The 16,067-nt window shown below is 39.2% G+C and overlaps 2 protein-coding genes across 4 annotated transcripts in view; one reads left to right on the forward strand and one right to left on the reverse strand.

Moving 5' to 3' along the window:
• Window positions 1-23: 23 nt before the first annotated feature.
• CENPU (centromere protein U) lies at window positions 24-10,454 on the forward strand. 2 transcript variants are annotated; one of them, NM_001039299.2, is made up of 11 exons: window positions 24-244; window positions 1,107-1,224; window positions 2,022-2,127; window positions 2,984-3,071; window positions 4,173-4,245; window positions 5,283-5,400; window positions 5,791-5,869; window positions 6,754-6,801; window positions 8,080-8,141; window positions 9,084-9,240; window positions 9,935-10,454. In NM_001039299.2, the coding sequence occupies exons 1-11, from the start codon at window positions 194-196 to the stop codon at window positions 10,070-10,072; spliced, it is 1,038 nt and encodes a 345-aa protein (NP_001034388.2). In that variant the 5' UTR covers window positions 24-193; the 3' UTR covers window positions 10,073-10,454. The 2 variants fall into 2 exon arrangements, with proteins under 2 accessions (NP_001034388.2, XP_015131715.2); XM_015276229.4 differs by having other exon boundaries at window positions 2,984-3,044.
• Window positions 10,372-16,067, reverse strand: part of PRIMPOL (primase and DNA directed polymerase) — a 16,044-nt gene continuing 10,348 nt past the window's right edge. For both annotated transcript variants that reach the window (NM_001031137.4, XM_040698932.2), the window contains 8 exons: window positions 15,428-15,718; window positions 13,823-13,985; window positions 12,690-12,787; window positions 12,019-12,105; window positions 11,837-11,945; window positions 11,449-11,531; window positions 11,321-11,367; window positions 10,372-11,066 (listed from right to left, as the gene is read on the reverse strand). In NM_001031137.4, coding sequence (NP_001026308.3) covers window positions 10,782-11,066; window positions 11,321-11,367; window positions 11,449-11,531; window positions 11,837-11,945; window positions 12,019-12,105; window positions 12,690-12,787; window positions 13,823-13,985; window positions 15,428-15,718 — 1,163 coding nt within the window. In that variant the 3' untranslated portion in view covers window positions 10,372-10,781. The remainder of the gene's footprint in view (window positions 11,067-11,320; window positions 11,368-11,448; window positions 11,532-11,836; window positions 11,946-12,018; window positions 12,106-12,689; window positions 12,788-13,822; window positions 13,986-15,427; window positions 15,719-16,067) is intronic.

A 16,067-nucleotide genomic window follows, 5' to 3' on the forward strand; every position in this document is an offset into this window, starting at 1 on the left:
CAGCTGCTCGCGCTTCCGCTTCCGGCGGCGCCCAGCGGCCGCTTTGAATCGCAGCGGCGGGTTGCAGCCGTTGGGCGGTGTGAGGTGAAGCGAGGCCCGTGGCTGCCCGTTTTAAGACGAGGGAAGCGCATCTGTATTCGGGGCTGTTCTTCGGCGGCTTTGTATTCAACTGTAAGCTTAGAGGTTTAGTAAGATGTCTTCTAAGAAAAGAACGAAGAGAAATCGTGCTGGAGATGAATACAAGGTAAAGTTTTCCACTCTAAGCTTAATTAATCCTGTGTTGCTTTACCGTGCATTTGTGTCGTTGTTTCCAGAGGGTGCCGTGCCGCTGGGGCAGCCCTTCCCGTCAGTTCCTTCTCCTTCTGCACAAACATCAGTGAGAAAACTTCGCCCTGTGTTTGCAGGGTGAACGGAACGGTTACAAACACTTAAAGAACTGCTGCCCTTCCCTTTCTGTTTGAGTTATTTGGTGGAAAGCTTTAAAAGCATTCAATTGGACAAACCAGGAATGTTGTGTGAATATGGAGGTGAAAGGAGATGCTTTAATGCCTGAAAAGGAAAAGGCTACGGGTCACAGAAAGCGAGTGTCAGACAGCTCTAAGATTACTAGGTGTGTGTGCTTGGTTTTACAAAACAAGAGAAACTTTATGCTACATGTAATATAAATCATAGCAACATGCCATAGAATGGCATAGTTTGGAGGGGACCTTAAAGCCCTCCCAGCTCCAGCTGTGGGCTGGGTGCCCCCCACCAGCTCAGGCTGCCCAGGGCCCATCCAACCTTGGGCACCTCCAGGGATGGGGCACCCACAGCTGTGGACAGCACTGCCAGTGCCTCACTGCCCTCTGAGTAAAGGATTTCCTCCTGATTTCTAACCTAACTCAGCAGTATATGCTGGTTTTATGCCATTGCTCCCCCCTTTGGAAAAAACATAGCGCAAGAGGAAAAATCTGTGCTCCGGATGTTCAATTTTGTAGGTTAGTAGTCAATGCAGTCCATGTTAAATTAATTTCTAGACAAAAAAATATTGAAATTCATTGTTATATTTAGTGTGTCATACACTCAGTCAGTGGGATGACTGAGCTGTTAATTCTGTACCCTACCAGGAACACAAAGGCAGGTCTCATCCTCGCCGGAAATTTCTTCCACCTGAGGAACCCGATGTCTCAAGGATATCGAAGGTAGCAGGTGTAAACCAACTTGAGGAGCTTTGTGATTCGTTTGGTTAGTATGAATTTGAATGTCTGATTTTTCATCAGCTAAATATTGCAGTGCTTACTTAAGAAATGGTGCTTCTTTCACTGAGGAAAAAAGAGTTCAGTGAAAGACTGATATAAACTATAGCAAAGAGAGACTTTAAATAAAATACTAAACCTTTCATTTACTCTATACCACGTGTACATATGTATATGCTGAGCTTTCATGCACCTTCGCTTTCAGTTTGTAAAGAAATAAAGTTGTAGAAGCATTTAGGTTGGAAAAGGCCTTCAAGAACATCAAGTCTCAGTCTACCGCTAAGCCACGTCCCTGGGTGCCACATTCCCTTGTCTTGTAAATCCCTGTAGGGATAGTGACTCCACCAGCTCCCAGGGCAGCCCCTTTCAGTGCCTGACCACCCCTTCCATGAAGAAACCATTCCTGATCTAAGCTTGCCCAGTACAACTTGAGGCCATTGCCTTGTGTTCTGTGACTTGTCTGCTGAAGAAAAGATACCAACACTGCCTTGCTGCAGACTAATGAGGTCCTCTCAGCCTCCTCTCCTCCAGACTAAGCAGTATTGGTTCCTTCAGCCACTCCTCGCAGGCCTTGTTTTCCGGGCCCTACCAACAGCAGATATGAGTATAGACACTGAAGTTTTTACTACAGAATGTTTTCCTAACATTCAAATGTTAATTTTAACAAGTATAGCTAGAGTGAGCAAACCTCAGAAATTCTAAATGCTGAATGGTAGACAGTGCTAATATACCTGTGTATATACGGATGAGAACAATTCTATACAGCTTATTTTCTGTTCTTCACAGATCAGCCTTTGCACAGTACTGCTGTGGATGCTTGTGGAGAGGAGCACTCAGAAAATGAATCATCTGGTTATGTTCCAGCTCCACAAAGGACAAATGCAGAAAGAAGGTCTGGTGGGAAAAAAAAAAAGCCAGCATTTAATTTTTCTTTTTTTAGATTAAATAGGGAAAACATTTTATTTGTCTGGTTTCTCTAACTGCTTGTTAGACAGGTGCTTAAAATCTCCCAGATGGGGAAAAAAATGGAAGAGTAAGAAAAGTAGGGAAGGTAAATTAATTAATTAAATTAGCCTGCCTTCTACCAGCAGCACGTTGACTTAATTAGTTACTGGATTATTTTTTTAAAGAAAAGAATGCCTTTGTGAGATGCTGGTTTGTCCTTTAAATCTTGGTGTCATCAAAGTGTGGAAAGTGGCAAAATACAACAGGTTAACACATTAACAGGTAAAAACCTGTTAAACTATATGCGACAAGAAAAATAACTTAAAGCCCCTTTTAATACAAGTTTTAGTACTTTCCTTGTCTGTTAATTCTGGTTTGGTGCCAGTCTTAGTTCAGTGAAGGTCTTATTTGAAGGAATTAACCAGACAGTAGTTGTGCTTGTGTGAGGGCATGCATTTCTCTTTTACTTCCCCCTCAGCCCTCCCATCTCCAAAGGACTTCTTCATTCCTCCTAAAACATACCAAGTAATGTTTTTGTCACTGTTTCAAAGTTTCACCTGAAAACAATATGGCTATCCAAGTGGATAGTTAGAAATGATCTCTAAACTGTTGCGAGCTGTTCTGTTGAGGGATCGGGATCCTGCCCCCTTTGTATGCCATTGGAATTTTTTAGTGCAGTCAAACTGCACACAGCAGTACAAAATGTTCCCCAAAGATTTTGTTGATTTGTACGTGGAAAACATGTATATTTTTTCCCTCAGTATGTGATTGATTTACCTGTGGGTATTTTTCTTTTTTTCTAGTGAAAAGATGCTCTTGGAGACGCCTGAAGGCGACGTTCACGAGTTCAGCCAAAGTGGTTCTGCACGTGAGCCCCTTATGGAGAATCTGGTACAGAGAAAGTTGTGTGAGCGTATTGGGCAATTTGATTTTAGCTTTATGCCGTGCCTGCACTGGGTAATGGCAGGGAAGGAAGACTTTCCTTTTTAATACTTGATTATGTCACAAATAAGTAAATCTACTAATATTCTTGTGAGATGGCCAAGTGTTAGGTGAACTTCTTAACCCTGCAGTGGTCACATCAGTGGAGAATGTAAAAACCAGGGTCTTGTAGGCCATCTTATTGCTCATTTGGGAATACATGACTTTCTCTTTTGTTATTTTTCAAATGAGTATAATTACATCTAGAACATATTTTTTCAAAGAATGCCATACTACATAATATATAAATTGCTTATTCTTGTTTGGTACTGAAGAGCACGCCTGTGGGAGAGTTGAATTTTTTGCTGATAAAATGAATTTTGAAAATATATTAGAATTAGACTGAAGCCAATTGATTTTTGAATGAGTGTATTTCCATGCTCAGACCTCAGTGTGTCATACTTTTGGCCAGCTTAGCTTCTGGGTCTACGGTAGGAGAACTACTTACCCACAGACTTGAGAAAGTAGGCCTGTGATAGAAGCAGCTGTGCAGTGGTTTGTGTAAAAGCTTTTCACCTACTTAAATTCATTGGAATTATTGAGATACATGTTGTAAAATTCAGGATATAGTGTTAAACTTTCATCAGTAAGCAGCATGTATGAAGAACTGCTGTAGGATTGCTGTCTTGTTACAGAAAGCATTCAAAGTCTGCAAATAATTGAGACAGACGTAGGTGAAAAGGTGAGAATGAGCTGTTGATCAGAGAACTGTTACTATTGGTACCTGTGCTGAAGTGAGGGGCCTTGAGCTGCTTACCGTGTTCTTCCTGCTGTATTAGCAGTACCTGTTGTGTATCTGCTTTGTGCAGCCAGGCAGCTGCTGTCCCTTTGTAGCGTAATCACTGTGCTATGATTCTGGTGAAGCAGACCTAAGTAAATGTTACTGACGTTTCTGTCAGTAAAGAAATACTGAAATGCTTCCCTGTGTTCTGCCTAATTGCTATCTTTCAGAATTTTAAGTGAGTGCACCTAGGTTCTTCTAAAAGGTTAATCTGCTTTTCTATATTACAGAACGCTCCAAATACTACTCGACCTGAGGTGAAAAAGAAGAGACCTTCAAAGAAGAGTTCATCGGATTCTTCTGGTAAAGTAGGCTTTTCAAAACTCTTGTATAGCTTTTCCTCATTCAAGATCAATACTTTCCCCTAACTCAGTGGTTTTGATTTCTGGTATGTAGCAGCATGCTCTTCTGGGAGGTTCCAGTTCTAATTTGGGTCTAAACACTCATTAGCAATGGATAAATGGAGGAGCTGGTGTGCCACACAGGAAACCACTGATACCTGTGGTTTGCATCCCTGGACTTGTCTATCCCTTGCGGAGGGATAGGGCACAGGTGGTTTGTGTTACTCTTTGCATGTACTTGGTTTCCTTTGGAGAGAAGCTTGGGTCCCTGGGTATGGAGCTGTAATGTGCCCCTGTAGATCAGTGGATCCCTGTGCAGCACCCAGGCTTACCCAGATGTACAGCCAGAACACAGTTTAAAGACCTTTGAGACAGGGAGCTTCGAGACTGTGGCATTTTTTGGTAGAAAGAAACTTTCCCAGGGGCATCTTGTACTTGCATGTAATGGGTTACAGTTCCAAGGAAGCTAGATTTACATTTAGACGTGTGTGAAGAAACTTAATTTTTATAGAATTCATTAATATTGTTATTTCCAAGTTTAAAGAAAGATATTGTTATCCGGCTACTTCTGAAACATGCCAGGTATCAATAGCAAATTGTTACAAAATTGATACAGCAATTCATGGTTCTTTGAGTAATGCAGGCTCCCCAGACTCAGGCTGATAGTTCTTACAGCTGGTAGTGTCTGTGTCACTGTGTGGTTTTTCAGTTGGTGTAATCATGTGCTACTGGACTTTCGGGAAATGATGAAGAGTAAGTGATAAGATTATAGGATTGATCATTCCAATCTTTGTGTACCTCTATAATTCTATAGTTTCCCAAAGTTATTATAATTGCTTCACCTAAAACATGGAACAAATTAATATTTACCTTTTTAGAAGTTTCATATTAAAATATTCATAATTCTTACTTATTTTAATGGTGAGTACAATAACTTCTCTGTTATTTCAGAGCATGCACCCAAACTGTATAATGCTTGTCTTTGTTCTACTGTTTCAGTTAACAGCCCATCTTCTGTACAACTGTGGTGTCCCAATAAGCTGAAAAGATCATCCAGAGATATCACAGAACTGGATGTTGTTCTGGCTGAATTTGAGAAGATAGCAGCAAACTACAGGTAAACGTTCTGCTTTCGTTCAACTGAGTGCTCAAAGCTGTATAAATAAATAATGTGCTTTTTTTCCAGTGGACTCACCCTTAAGCAATGCAGCATTGCCTAGTTACATTCTGATATTGTTTTAATGACTGTTAGGTTTCTCTGACACGTTTTTTTACACGTGATCTTAAGGCGGCGATCCTCAGGAATTTGGAATTTTTCCAAATACAAGAACAAAACATCAGTTGATGTTTTCTAGTGTAGAAATGCTAGCATGTCAATGATCTGCAGCTGCTTGTGCTACTAGCTGGTTGACGTTGGGTTGTACTTGTATTCACAAGAATATTCCTGGATGAGATTTCTCCTTCGCTATAACAAATGAGTTGTGTTTTATCCCTCTGACTTCTCCAGGCAAAGCATAGAATCGAAGGCTTGCAGAAAAGCTGTCAGTGCCTTCTGTTCTGCTTTCGAGGACCAAGTCACTGATCTTGTAAGTACACAGTAAAGAAAGAAAGTGGTAATGATTATAGAACTATGTATTACACTGCAATATGTGTTTTCACTGTAGTGAAAATGCCAATGGCTTTACATTGTCTGTTAAGTGCTTACTTTCTGATACTTCACGTTTTCTATCTCGTCAGGTTGAATTAAATGAAAGCATAGTTACTTGTATGTTATGACTTGTTAATTTAGACGGTACTGCTATCATGGAAACACATTGCAAAATTGTTTTTGAGAATAGGGAAGCATCTAATGATCTTGAAGTTATTGTCATAATTAAAGAATTGTGCAATAAAACTGGACAGCTGTACAATTTGAGTGAGAAAGCAGCTATGGAAGATGCTCTAAAGGCTCACAGACTGTGTCTTAGTTACTCCTGTGTGTAGCAGCCTGACTAAAGCCTCTAACAGATTAATGAAAACCATTGTTTTTTAGTGGTGTGTGAACATATCTATCAAAAAAAAAACCCCCACCAAACTACCAACTTGGAAGACTAAGAATTAATCTCACTAATTACAGCTAGTAAAATAAACTCATACTTTGTTGTAATAAGTAAAATGTATGAGTACTAAATCTATAGTTCTAAGTGATTCACTGGAATAAGCAGGTTGAAAATGACTATATTAATACATTTCCTGTAAAGTAATAGAAAAAATAGTATAGGTAGTGTTACGCAGTGGATGTAATGCTAATTGGTGCAAGGTGATTAATGGTGTGCAACAGTCTTACAACTGAGACACCTGTCATCTTCCTTTGGAACAGTGTTTTATTAAATAGCTTCTTGATGTGATTGTGAAGTAATTCTTGCAACCATGTTTTTAGCAGTATAGAGGTGATATCCAGGTTCATCACCAATCTTCTCTCTTTCCATAGATAACAGAAGTCCAGGAATTAAAGAATACGAAGAAAAAAAATGCTAAGGTAATGCATGTCTGAAATAGATGCTATCACTGGAATCTACAGTGTGCAGGGGTGATGTTGAAAACTCAGACAGTAGGGTGGAAGAAATACTTGACAAAAAAGTCATTTTTGTCAAGTATTACATAAATTCTGTAATACTCTACTACAGAAACAAGAGCACAAATGCAGGATAAAGAGCATCTAGAATGTTTGGGGAAGGGGTCTGAAGTAGCATGGTGGAATGCAAACTGCATGTGTGTACTGTTGGACTACAGACGTACATTAGGACATGCGTCGTTTTCATGCATGTGAACTACTGTTTATTTCTTACGTGCTCGTTTATTTTTAGCAAGCACTGATGAGGCCTCTGGAGAACCAATTAAATATTGGAAGCTCACCTTCCAGAAACAGATGAATGTAAAATTCAGAAGAAAGCAGCAAAGACCTGTGGGGATTGCACTGCATTGTTTAAAGGAGAGAAGTCTAAGGGAGATGCGTTCTCTTAGTGCGTGCCAGGTTTTTGTTCAGAGAAGGCAGTTCCTCTGTTCGTTCAGACTTGAAATGCAGAACAGGAACTACAGGCAGTTGGAGAAATCGGTGTAGGAGCAGAAAACTTTGGAGTGGTTTCATCAGGAGAGAGGTGAATGCCCCCACAGCAGGGAGATTTAAGAGTAAGTTAGGCCCTATCTTCCAGTGGCATATTTTAGGTACAGTTGATCTCATGCGAGAAGTGTCTGTAGAACTTTCTGCCTTTGGACCTTGTTGTAATTCTCAGTGTGAAAGAGCAGTTGGACCAAACACAGAAGATTGAAATTTGTTCTCTTTTTCCTGAATATCTCTTTCTGTTTAATTATTAAACAGCTTAACCTACTTAGCAACTGCAAGCGGTGTGCACAGATTAACCTCTGCAGCAAACTTGCTGATGACTAAACAGCTTTTAACAAAAAGAAAGCATGTTCTGACAGGTAGCAATTAATGTGCTGAGGATGAAAAGCAATTTGAGCTCATGTAGTAGACTACTCTGTAAAAATGAAAATGTTAGTATGCATCCAGCATTCACAGCTGCTTTGTTTTCTGATTTTTGAGCTTTATACATTTGTTGAAACTCAAGTTTAAATCGTTAGAGAATTCTTAAAAAGCATCTATTAAAGAAAGCTTTGTTATGCTTAATTCCATAGTTATAGCAGTTGTACTGAATCATACACATTAAAACCTCAAAGAAAAAAAGAGCCTTCGATATTTGAGTTGTTTGCCTGTGAAGTCACAAACAAGTTCAAAGACTGTCCTCATTTGTTACAGGTGGTGGCAGACATCAAGAAGAAAAGGCAGCGACTGATGCAAGTCAGAGAAAAGCTAAGTAGGTACGTCTCCAATAGTGCACAATAATAGCCTGAAAAGCTGGAGGAGGCTACTATTTTTTTTATTACTCTGAAGTAAAAGCAGCTTTTACATTTTATTTTGGTGAAACTCCAATCCTGTTGTTTTGTTTTGTTTTTACAGAAGCTTAGGGTAACCCTTCCGTGTTTCAGTTTGCCAGATAGAGTAATTCTTGCAGTATTCTCTTAGGTAACTGTAGTTGCAGGGATGCTACTTCAGTATGTTTCTAAGAAAAACACTGTTACAATTGGAATAGTGAAAGTAATGAATCAAAACTTAGGAAGATGGTATGGAGTTTGTTTTTGGTGGTATGAGAATTTGATGTCTCTAGCCCCTCTCGTAGGTTGAAAGCTGTCTTTACATCTCTTATTTGCTGTGTTTTAATCATCTGATCATATTAAGAAAGCTTTTCTGGGGCAACACTGAAACGAAAATGGCTGTTGGGTGCTCTGTTTCTGGATTGCTGATCATGCTTCAAACACTGTTTAATAGATTGAGCCCTTCAGCTTTCTTAGGCAGAGGAGTATCTAGTTTGTAGTTCCTGAGTATGCTTCAGCATAGGCACAGAACACCTCAGCCTGCAAGCCGGTGTCTGCAGGAGCAGGTTGCATATTTAAGCAATGTCAGAGGCACGGAGGCACTTAAGAGGTTTGCTGTATTGTCAGACTTGATGGTAAGGTGTGGAAAAATGTTGTGAGAAGTTACAAGGTGAATGGTTTTTTTTGTTTGTTTGTTTTTTGTGGATTTGGAACTATACTCCAATTGAAGTAATATGCTGATTTTTCTATTTAAACAGTATGTTATTTTAACCTATGCTTCATGTTTCTGATCAACTTTTTCCTTAAGTCTTTCGCAGAGGAAATGCATTCAGAATTACTCGTGTCATAAATATTCAGATATAATGATCAAAGCATGATCTTTTTCAGAACTGAACCACAACTGATAAAACTACAAAAAGAATATGCTGAGGTGGAGGAGAGGAGATCTTCCTTGAGGCAAGTAGTTCAATTCCTTACTGATTTAAAGGAACTACAGCAAGACTACTTGGATTACAGAGAAGAAAACCCAAGAAAGAAAGTGGTAGTGAGTATATATTTCTGCATGTTTTTGAACTGTTCTGGATCAGCCTCCCTTCTGTTTTTTTCTTCTGGCCAGACATGCATTTCTACTTACGTTTGGCTTACATTAAATAGCAGTATTGCCATAAAAAAAACACTTCTGTGGAACCAACTTGAGAGTCATTGCTCTAACAGCATCTCGCTCTTTTTCTCTCGTGTTAGAAACTGACATATTTGAGAGAAAATTCTGATCCCCAGCAATGTCCAAGAGTTAAAGAGCACATAAACATAACTGTTATCCTCAGGTCTAGCATTTTTTTTAATAGAAACTATAGAAATATTAATGGTGAGAAACAGGCAACCAAATTTTTGCTTGTTCAAAGTTAGGGAGGGCTCTGGTACTGACATACATGTTCTATAATGTGGTTAATGGTTGGTAGAAGCAGCACTTGTAGTCTCAGAACTCTGTCCCCTCTTACTGTGGCTGTCCCTGTGACCTGGTGTGCCAATCTGTGGACAGTGCTAGGTGTCTGCCATATATAAAAGAGCAGGAAAACGTGCTCTTTTAGACTGCCTAGCTTGGCTATTTTTTGCTTTTAGAAGTTACATTGCACTACTTCTGATAGAGGAAAAATAAATACAGATAGGTATGTAACTTTTAATTCTTGGGGAAGAAAAAACAAACAAACATTGCCCTGTAACTTCTTCCTTCACAACAGTACGGAGCTTCCAGCCTACCTGCTCTTCTAGTGGAGTCACGGAGAATTCTACAAGCAGAAAGACACTTTCAAAATATCAATAGGAAACTGGAATATGCCCTGGAGGTACAAAGAGGGAAGTTAGCAAAGGAACATTAAGCTCTTTTAATAGGCTTTTTGACAATAATTGATCATTACTGTAATGGACGGTGCTTTGCTTGGTTAATTGTTGTTCTTCAGTGCTTAAAAGAAGTCAGTGACTTCATCAGATAGTATCTTTCTATTGTAAAATAGCTTGCCTAAGAACTGAATTCAGAATGAAATAATTCTGGTTAATATAGTAAAACTTCCTGTACTCTGTCAACATATTTTAAAACTTATTTTTAATCTTCAGTTATTTAAGTAATGTGATCTTGAAAACAATATGTACTTTAAAGAGGGAATGCATTGACTTTGGATGAACCAGTGACAGACAAATCTCTTTATTATTAAATCTGTATCAGAAATAAATAGTGTTCTTCCATATCTGGAAGTGAAGAAATACAGTATTTGGCTTATCAGTAGAAGTTGAACAAACAGCTAAGAAAATAGAAATTGCATGACAATAAGCCTTCAAAGTGCTAAATGTCTTGAAGCAGCCTTCATGAAGAGTTTCCAGCCCAGTCTTCTTCAGCCCCTGTGATCTCTTTATACCCATTTAATCTGTTCTCAAGGTTGCTTGTTTTTAGCAGTTACTCACTTTGTCTATCAGCTCTAGAAGAGTGCTTTTGAACTACATCGCAGTATCTTTCACAGAAGGCATGTGATACCCATGCAGTATTAAAGCAAGCTTTGTTGCTACTAGTCTGTTTGCTAGCCAAGTCCATGGTTAGCTGTCGTCTTTGCTGCAAGTGTCTTGTTTCCATGACATTTCCAAAAGAACTTCATCAGGAATTTCTTCTGTGTCATAACCCAGACTATAATCTGCAGCTTCTGCCAGCTCCACATCTTCAGCAGTTTCGACCAAATAGGCATCATCACTTGCATTGTCCCACTGAGTGTCTTGAGGTGTGTTTATTGCTAGATAGGCTGAGCTTTCTGACAAATCTGCAGGGTTGGAATGTGATGTTACTTCTGTGTTCTCACATTCATCTGTTACCATATGATCTTCCTCCTTTTAGAAACAAGAACGTTCTTTATTCTCTATTTCTAACTGAATTCTTGCAACTGTTACATATAATGAATGCTACAGAAAGCTGGCCAACAAGAGTTTCCAGTGAGTTAATTTGTAGCCACATTACCTTGTGGAAGCCTGTTTTAGTACTAACAGGAATGTGTTTTCAGCAAACTAAAAATACTGTATTGTATACAGGTTTTCTTTCTAAAGAAGGCTTTGCTTTTAGCACGTTGATAAGACAAAACACATACCTCTATGAAAAGAGAAGACAAACATATCCTCGGAGGCAATGGAAGACCTAAAATCAAAGATAAGATGTTTAATTAAAATCAAGATTCCAAAGTGTTAAATACAATCACTTAGCAAACAAAATACATACTTTGTGATTTGAAGTTTTTTTCCCTGCAGACTGGATCGTGGCACTTCTGATACCAGACTTCCTTCTTTAGATCTACCAGAATCCTAAGAATGAAATAAGAATTTTGGTTTTTACTAACATTATGTAAAGGAAATAAATATACACAACGTGAAACTCTGTCACTAAAGGAACAGGTTTTGTTTGTCCCCAAACTATGGATTTTGCTTTCACACCGACATGAGGCTCTTACATCACAAAGTAAGTTTAGAAGAATTGTACCCCCCCAGAGTAAGAGAGCAGAAATTTTAACAGGTGATGAGAATTTCGGAGTAGTTTTATAGAATTGCAGCTGAGCAGGAAAATACGTAAAGCTGATTTGAAGTGAAAATGGAATAGTTAAAGAACATACATGATGTTGTTACTTCTGTGGGCTCTTCCAATATTTTCACACCAACGGTAGCCAGAAATATCATAAACAAGTATTTCTTCCCCTGAGAAATAATTCCATTGCCTTATCCCTGAAAAGGAAAATTACTTGTTTATAAATACTGTTGCTGAATATTCATCTGTAAATAATGGCACAGTCGTTACCTCCTTGCACCCCGTCTTTATTAATTAAAGAACGAACAAAACAATCAATCTCTGGATACGGTGACTCCTGATAGCCTTCCATGGGCTCTGTTTAAACAAACAAGCAAAAAAAGTCACATACGCATAATGCTTCTGTAACTATAACATGTAGTAGAAACATACTGTTATATGCTATATAGATCATAGGCACAAATCCCACCCCTCCTTATATAAAAGCAGGGGTAAATCCAGTGATGGTTTCCTGTAGAGCTTTCTTCTATGTTTAGTTAGGTGCTTTGGGGCAAAAGGCTTAGAGAAAAGAGCCCTCTCTTAACTCGTGCTCTCACTCTGCTGACTATCCAGCACCTGCAACCACACGTGCTGTGGCAGCAAACTGGTGCTTGACATGGAATGGCAAATAGAGACCTCTCCCTGACCACCACCAGCAAGGGATGGGCTCTGGGACAGAGCATGATTGCTTGGGGACCAGGAGGAAAGGTAAGTGGCATCTGGGCACTGCAAAGTGCTGGAATTGGTACAGATCAATACATGCCTACTCTGCCTCCTGTAGGAATCTAGCTGAGGAAGAGCTCTTATACAAGCTCTCAGGTGTGTAAGACACAGCACATCTAATTTAAGTATACATTTGCTTTTGTGTCCCTACCCTATGGAGCAGAATAGGCTTGCAGTACCTCTGGTGCTTCTGGTGGTTTTACTTCTTAAAAAAGCAGACATCTTTATTTCCTCTTCTACAAAGTTAGATGATAGAATTTTTGTGCCATCTTCACATCTGAACAAAAGAGAGAATGCAAAGGAAAATGCATGATGCTTGCATGCTATACACCATGATATAACACAGCATGGCATAAGTACAGCCCAGGGCAACCAGGTGTGGGTACCCTGCCTGAGCAGAGGGGTTGGCCCAGAAGGCCTCCAGAGACTCCTTCTAAGGTCATCCATTCTGTCATCCCCCTACGCTGCCTCTCACTGTCTCTGCAGCACTTTTGGACACTTGCCTCTGATCACTCAGCAGAGGGCAGGGTTTACTCCTTCAAAAAAGCCAAACTTTCCTGGCAGAAATCCCAGGAGCCAGCCATTTAGAGACTACTGGTCCATACTCACGGAAGTATTTGCTCTAGATGTAATATTTGAGCATTTTGAAATGTTTTAACTTAATTTTTCTTCCCGTTCACTGAACTGCAGTTAACGGCAAGCCAGCTGATTACAGAAGGCTAAATTCAGTGCCACAGAACTTCCCATCCACATTTGTGATATACTCAGCTGATTTCTGTAATATGAATGCAATATATGGTTCATGCTATCACGCTGCTGGCATCAGTTCAGGAAAATGAACGCTTATGAAAATGGAAGCAACAAAAAAACTTGTTTTCATAAAAATTATACACAGAGATACCATTTGAACCCTCTTTCTCTAACAGCATTTTTACTGGTATCATCTTCAGCTACAAGTCACTATAGGGCAAAACATACCTGAGGGTTAGGTTAGGAACAGACAGTTATGTGAGGCAGCAACCAACCTAAGGAGGAGTCTATACCAAAGGGGAAATCTGGTGTGCAAGTAAACATGTACAAAAATCTTTTCATTTTTTAACATACTTTGGGCATTTGAAGGTAGGTTAAAAGTAGAAACTGAGTCCCAAGATTTTTTTCTTCAAAACCAGGGAATTGCAGGAAAACCAGCAGCGAAACAGTGTTCATGGATTACCTGCCTGTTCATAGCGCTTGCTCATCAGTGCTGTAGGAGAAAAATCACTGAAAGGTGTATTTAAAAGTATTTAAAATTGCAGAGGAATGAAACCATTACCTAACATTGCAGACCAAAGAGGAAAGAAAATACGCTTCTTCCAAAGAAACGTTCTCTTCACAGTTGGGGACAAACTTATTATCCTCTGCTATTGTCAGGATCACGTTTTTTCCTGCTTTTGATGACTTATACATCCGGAAATTTCTGTTCCTTGTGTAAACTCCTACAGGAAAACAAATATGTCAGAACATAACAGTGCTTGCTAGGATTTACTGTCTCTTTGAAAATAATTTTTCTGAGACCCACCTAAGGGTTTAAGGAATGGATGAAAACTGCTTTCAGCTCCCCTCTCACAGGAGAAACGTGGCCAACTAAGACTGTGCAAACACAAATTCTTATATCATAAAGACACTCAGCATTTCCACATCAGCGTCGTTCTGATGTTATCATTGCTGAAGGTTTCTCTTCAGCATAAAACATGATTTCACCGTAACTTTGTGAAATACAACTGAGAATAAAAGGCTACAGTTATTTTAATCAGAAATGACATCGCGCTTATCAGCCTTCCTATCTGACTTGTCTGAAGTGTGCATCAGGAAAATGTAATTCCAGTCTCAAAAACAAACAAAAGTAAAAAGGGTAAACATCACCTAATGTGTCTCAAGCTTTATCAGAGAGGTGGGTGCTTTACTTGTAGATTGCTTTTAATTTGCATGAAGGGAAAGGAACTAAGAACTCTACATCACATGCCTTTCTATCATTGCAACCTCGTGATGTAACTCAGTGCTCCAGCCAGTCTGGTTTAGCTTCCCAGTTTTGTGGTAAGGTGGTAGCATAAATATTAAAGCTGGTTATTTGGGGGGACCAACATCAAATCCTTAAAAGGTGCACTGACACAGTGAACGGTTTGTTTTCCTTTAATTTCCATTATGTAATTAATATCTCAAAGGCATTTTAGTTAGTAGATTATATAAAGTGATCCTGAATCAGTAATGGAGAAGCCTAACAAAATACTAACTTTGGGATTGTGTTTCAACAGATCAGACTAGAGATTCCAGATCATAAGGATGGAGGGAGGAGGGTGGCAATTTCAAACTTCAGTTTGACCATGGGTGTTGTGCTACTGGAGATTATTAACATTTTAATGCCATGAATAGGCAAAGAACAGGTGGGGCATGAAGTGCCCAACCCTAATTTCTATTATTCTGTCATCAAAATCTAATAGCTTTCATTCCAAACAGGGGAAGACACCTCAATTCATACGTGTAGAATGGTACAAAAGACCACACCTTTAATGCTTGCTCTGTAATTAAGCAGTTTCTAATTCAACTGAAACGATAACAATATGTCCCCGTTCAATCAAACAGGAGCAGTAAGACCTTCAGAACAAAATCCATTAGAGCCGCATAGCAAGAATTTCTTCAAACTTTTGAACAAAGTAATTAAATATAGTAAATATAAAAAGTTCCAAAGGCCAAGAATCTGTGACTCCTTTGAAGTACAATGTTTATGATCGTTGTTTCAGCATGGACTGTATTTGGTTTAAATTCTGAACGTAAGAAAAAACAAGAACAGTCTTAAGAATTCTGTTATCAAAGGTTAAAGGTCTGATTTCTTAACTGTTGCTGCATCTTAAGCAGGTTTAAAAGCACTTCTTATACTTACCTAGATCCACAAAAAGTTGCTTGTCTCCTTCTTTGTTATTTACTATTAGAAAAGAAAATTCAGAGTTTTCTCCATGGTGTGATGTTTCTGTTTCCTTTCTTTGGTCAGCAATGGCTGGCCAGCCTTTGGAAGCATCTTCGACTGCTGTGAGGTTTGTAAGAGAACCATCTAACTCAACTGTTGGTGCAGAACACTGGGACGTATATCCTGCTCCTCCTTCTGCAATGGGAGCAGCGACGTTACTCCCCACTAACCTTATGGCAGGCTGCAAAATGGTTCTCACAAAGTTACCTTATAAACAAAACAAAACACAACTGTATGAGTCAAGAAAACCTTAGTTGCTCTTGTGCAAACATTTTCAAAACAGCCAAGAGGGAAGTGGGTTTTTTTCATCCCCTGGATTTTGTTAACAGTTGTGGCTAGTGAATAAGAAACCAATGCTTGGCAAGAATTTATACCAATTTTTTTTTTAAACATGAGAAAATAAACAATTGTGTGTGCATTAAGTGTACCATATGGCCACTGTCTTTCCCTTTGCAATTTCACTGCTGAGGAGAAAGAGAGAAATGAATTGCTTTGGCAATCACCTCATTAGAAATGAGATAATGAAACAGAAATGCATAGGCTGTCACTGCGGTTT

This window comes from Gallus gallus, chromosome 4, assembly GCF_016699485.2.
Source record: "Gallus gallus isolate bGalGal1 chromosome 4, bGalGal1.mat.broiler.GRCg7b, whole genome shotgun sequence".
Classification (NCBI taxonomy): Eukaryota; Metazoa; Chordata; class Aves; order Galliformes; family Phasianidae; genus Gallus; species Gallus gallus.

Coding starts and splice junctions, on each gene's coding strand:
- CENPU (NM_001039299.2), top strand. CDS start 194: ATGTCTTCTAAGAAAAGAACGAAGAGAAATCGTGCTGGAGATGAATAC. Junction 2,128..2,983: donor AGGACAAATGCAGAAAGAAG/GTCTGGTGGGAA, acceptor CTTTTTTTCTAG/TGAAAAGATGCTCTTGGAGA. Junction 5,401..5,790: donor AAGATAGCAGCAAACTACAG/GTAAACGTTCTG, acceptor TGACTTCTCCAG/GCAAAGCATAGAATCGAAGG.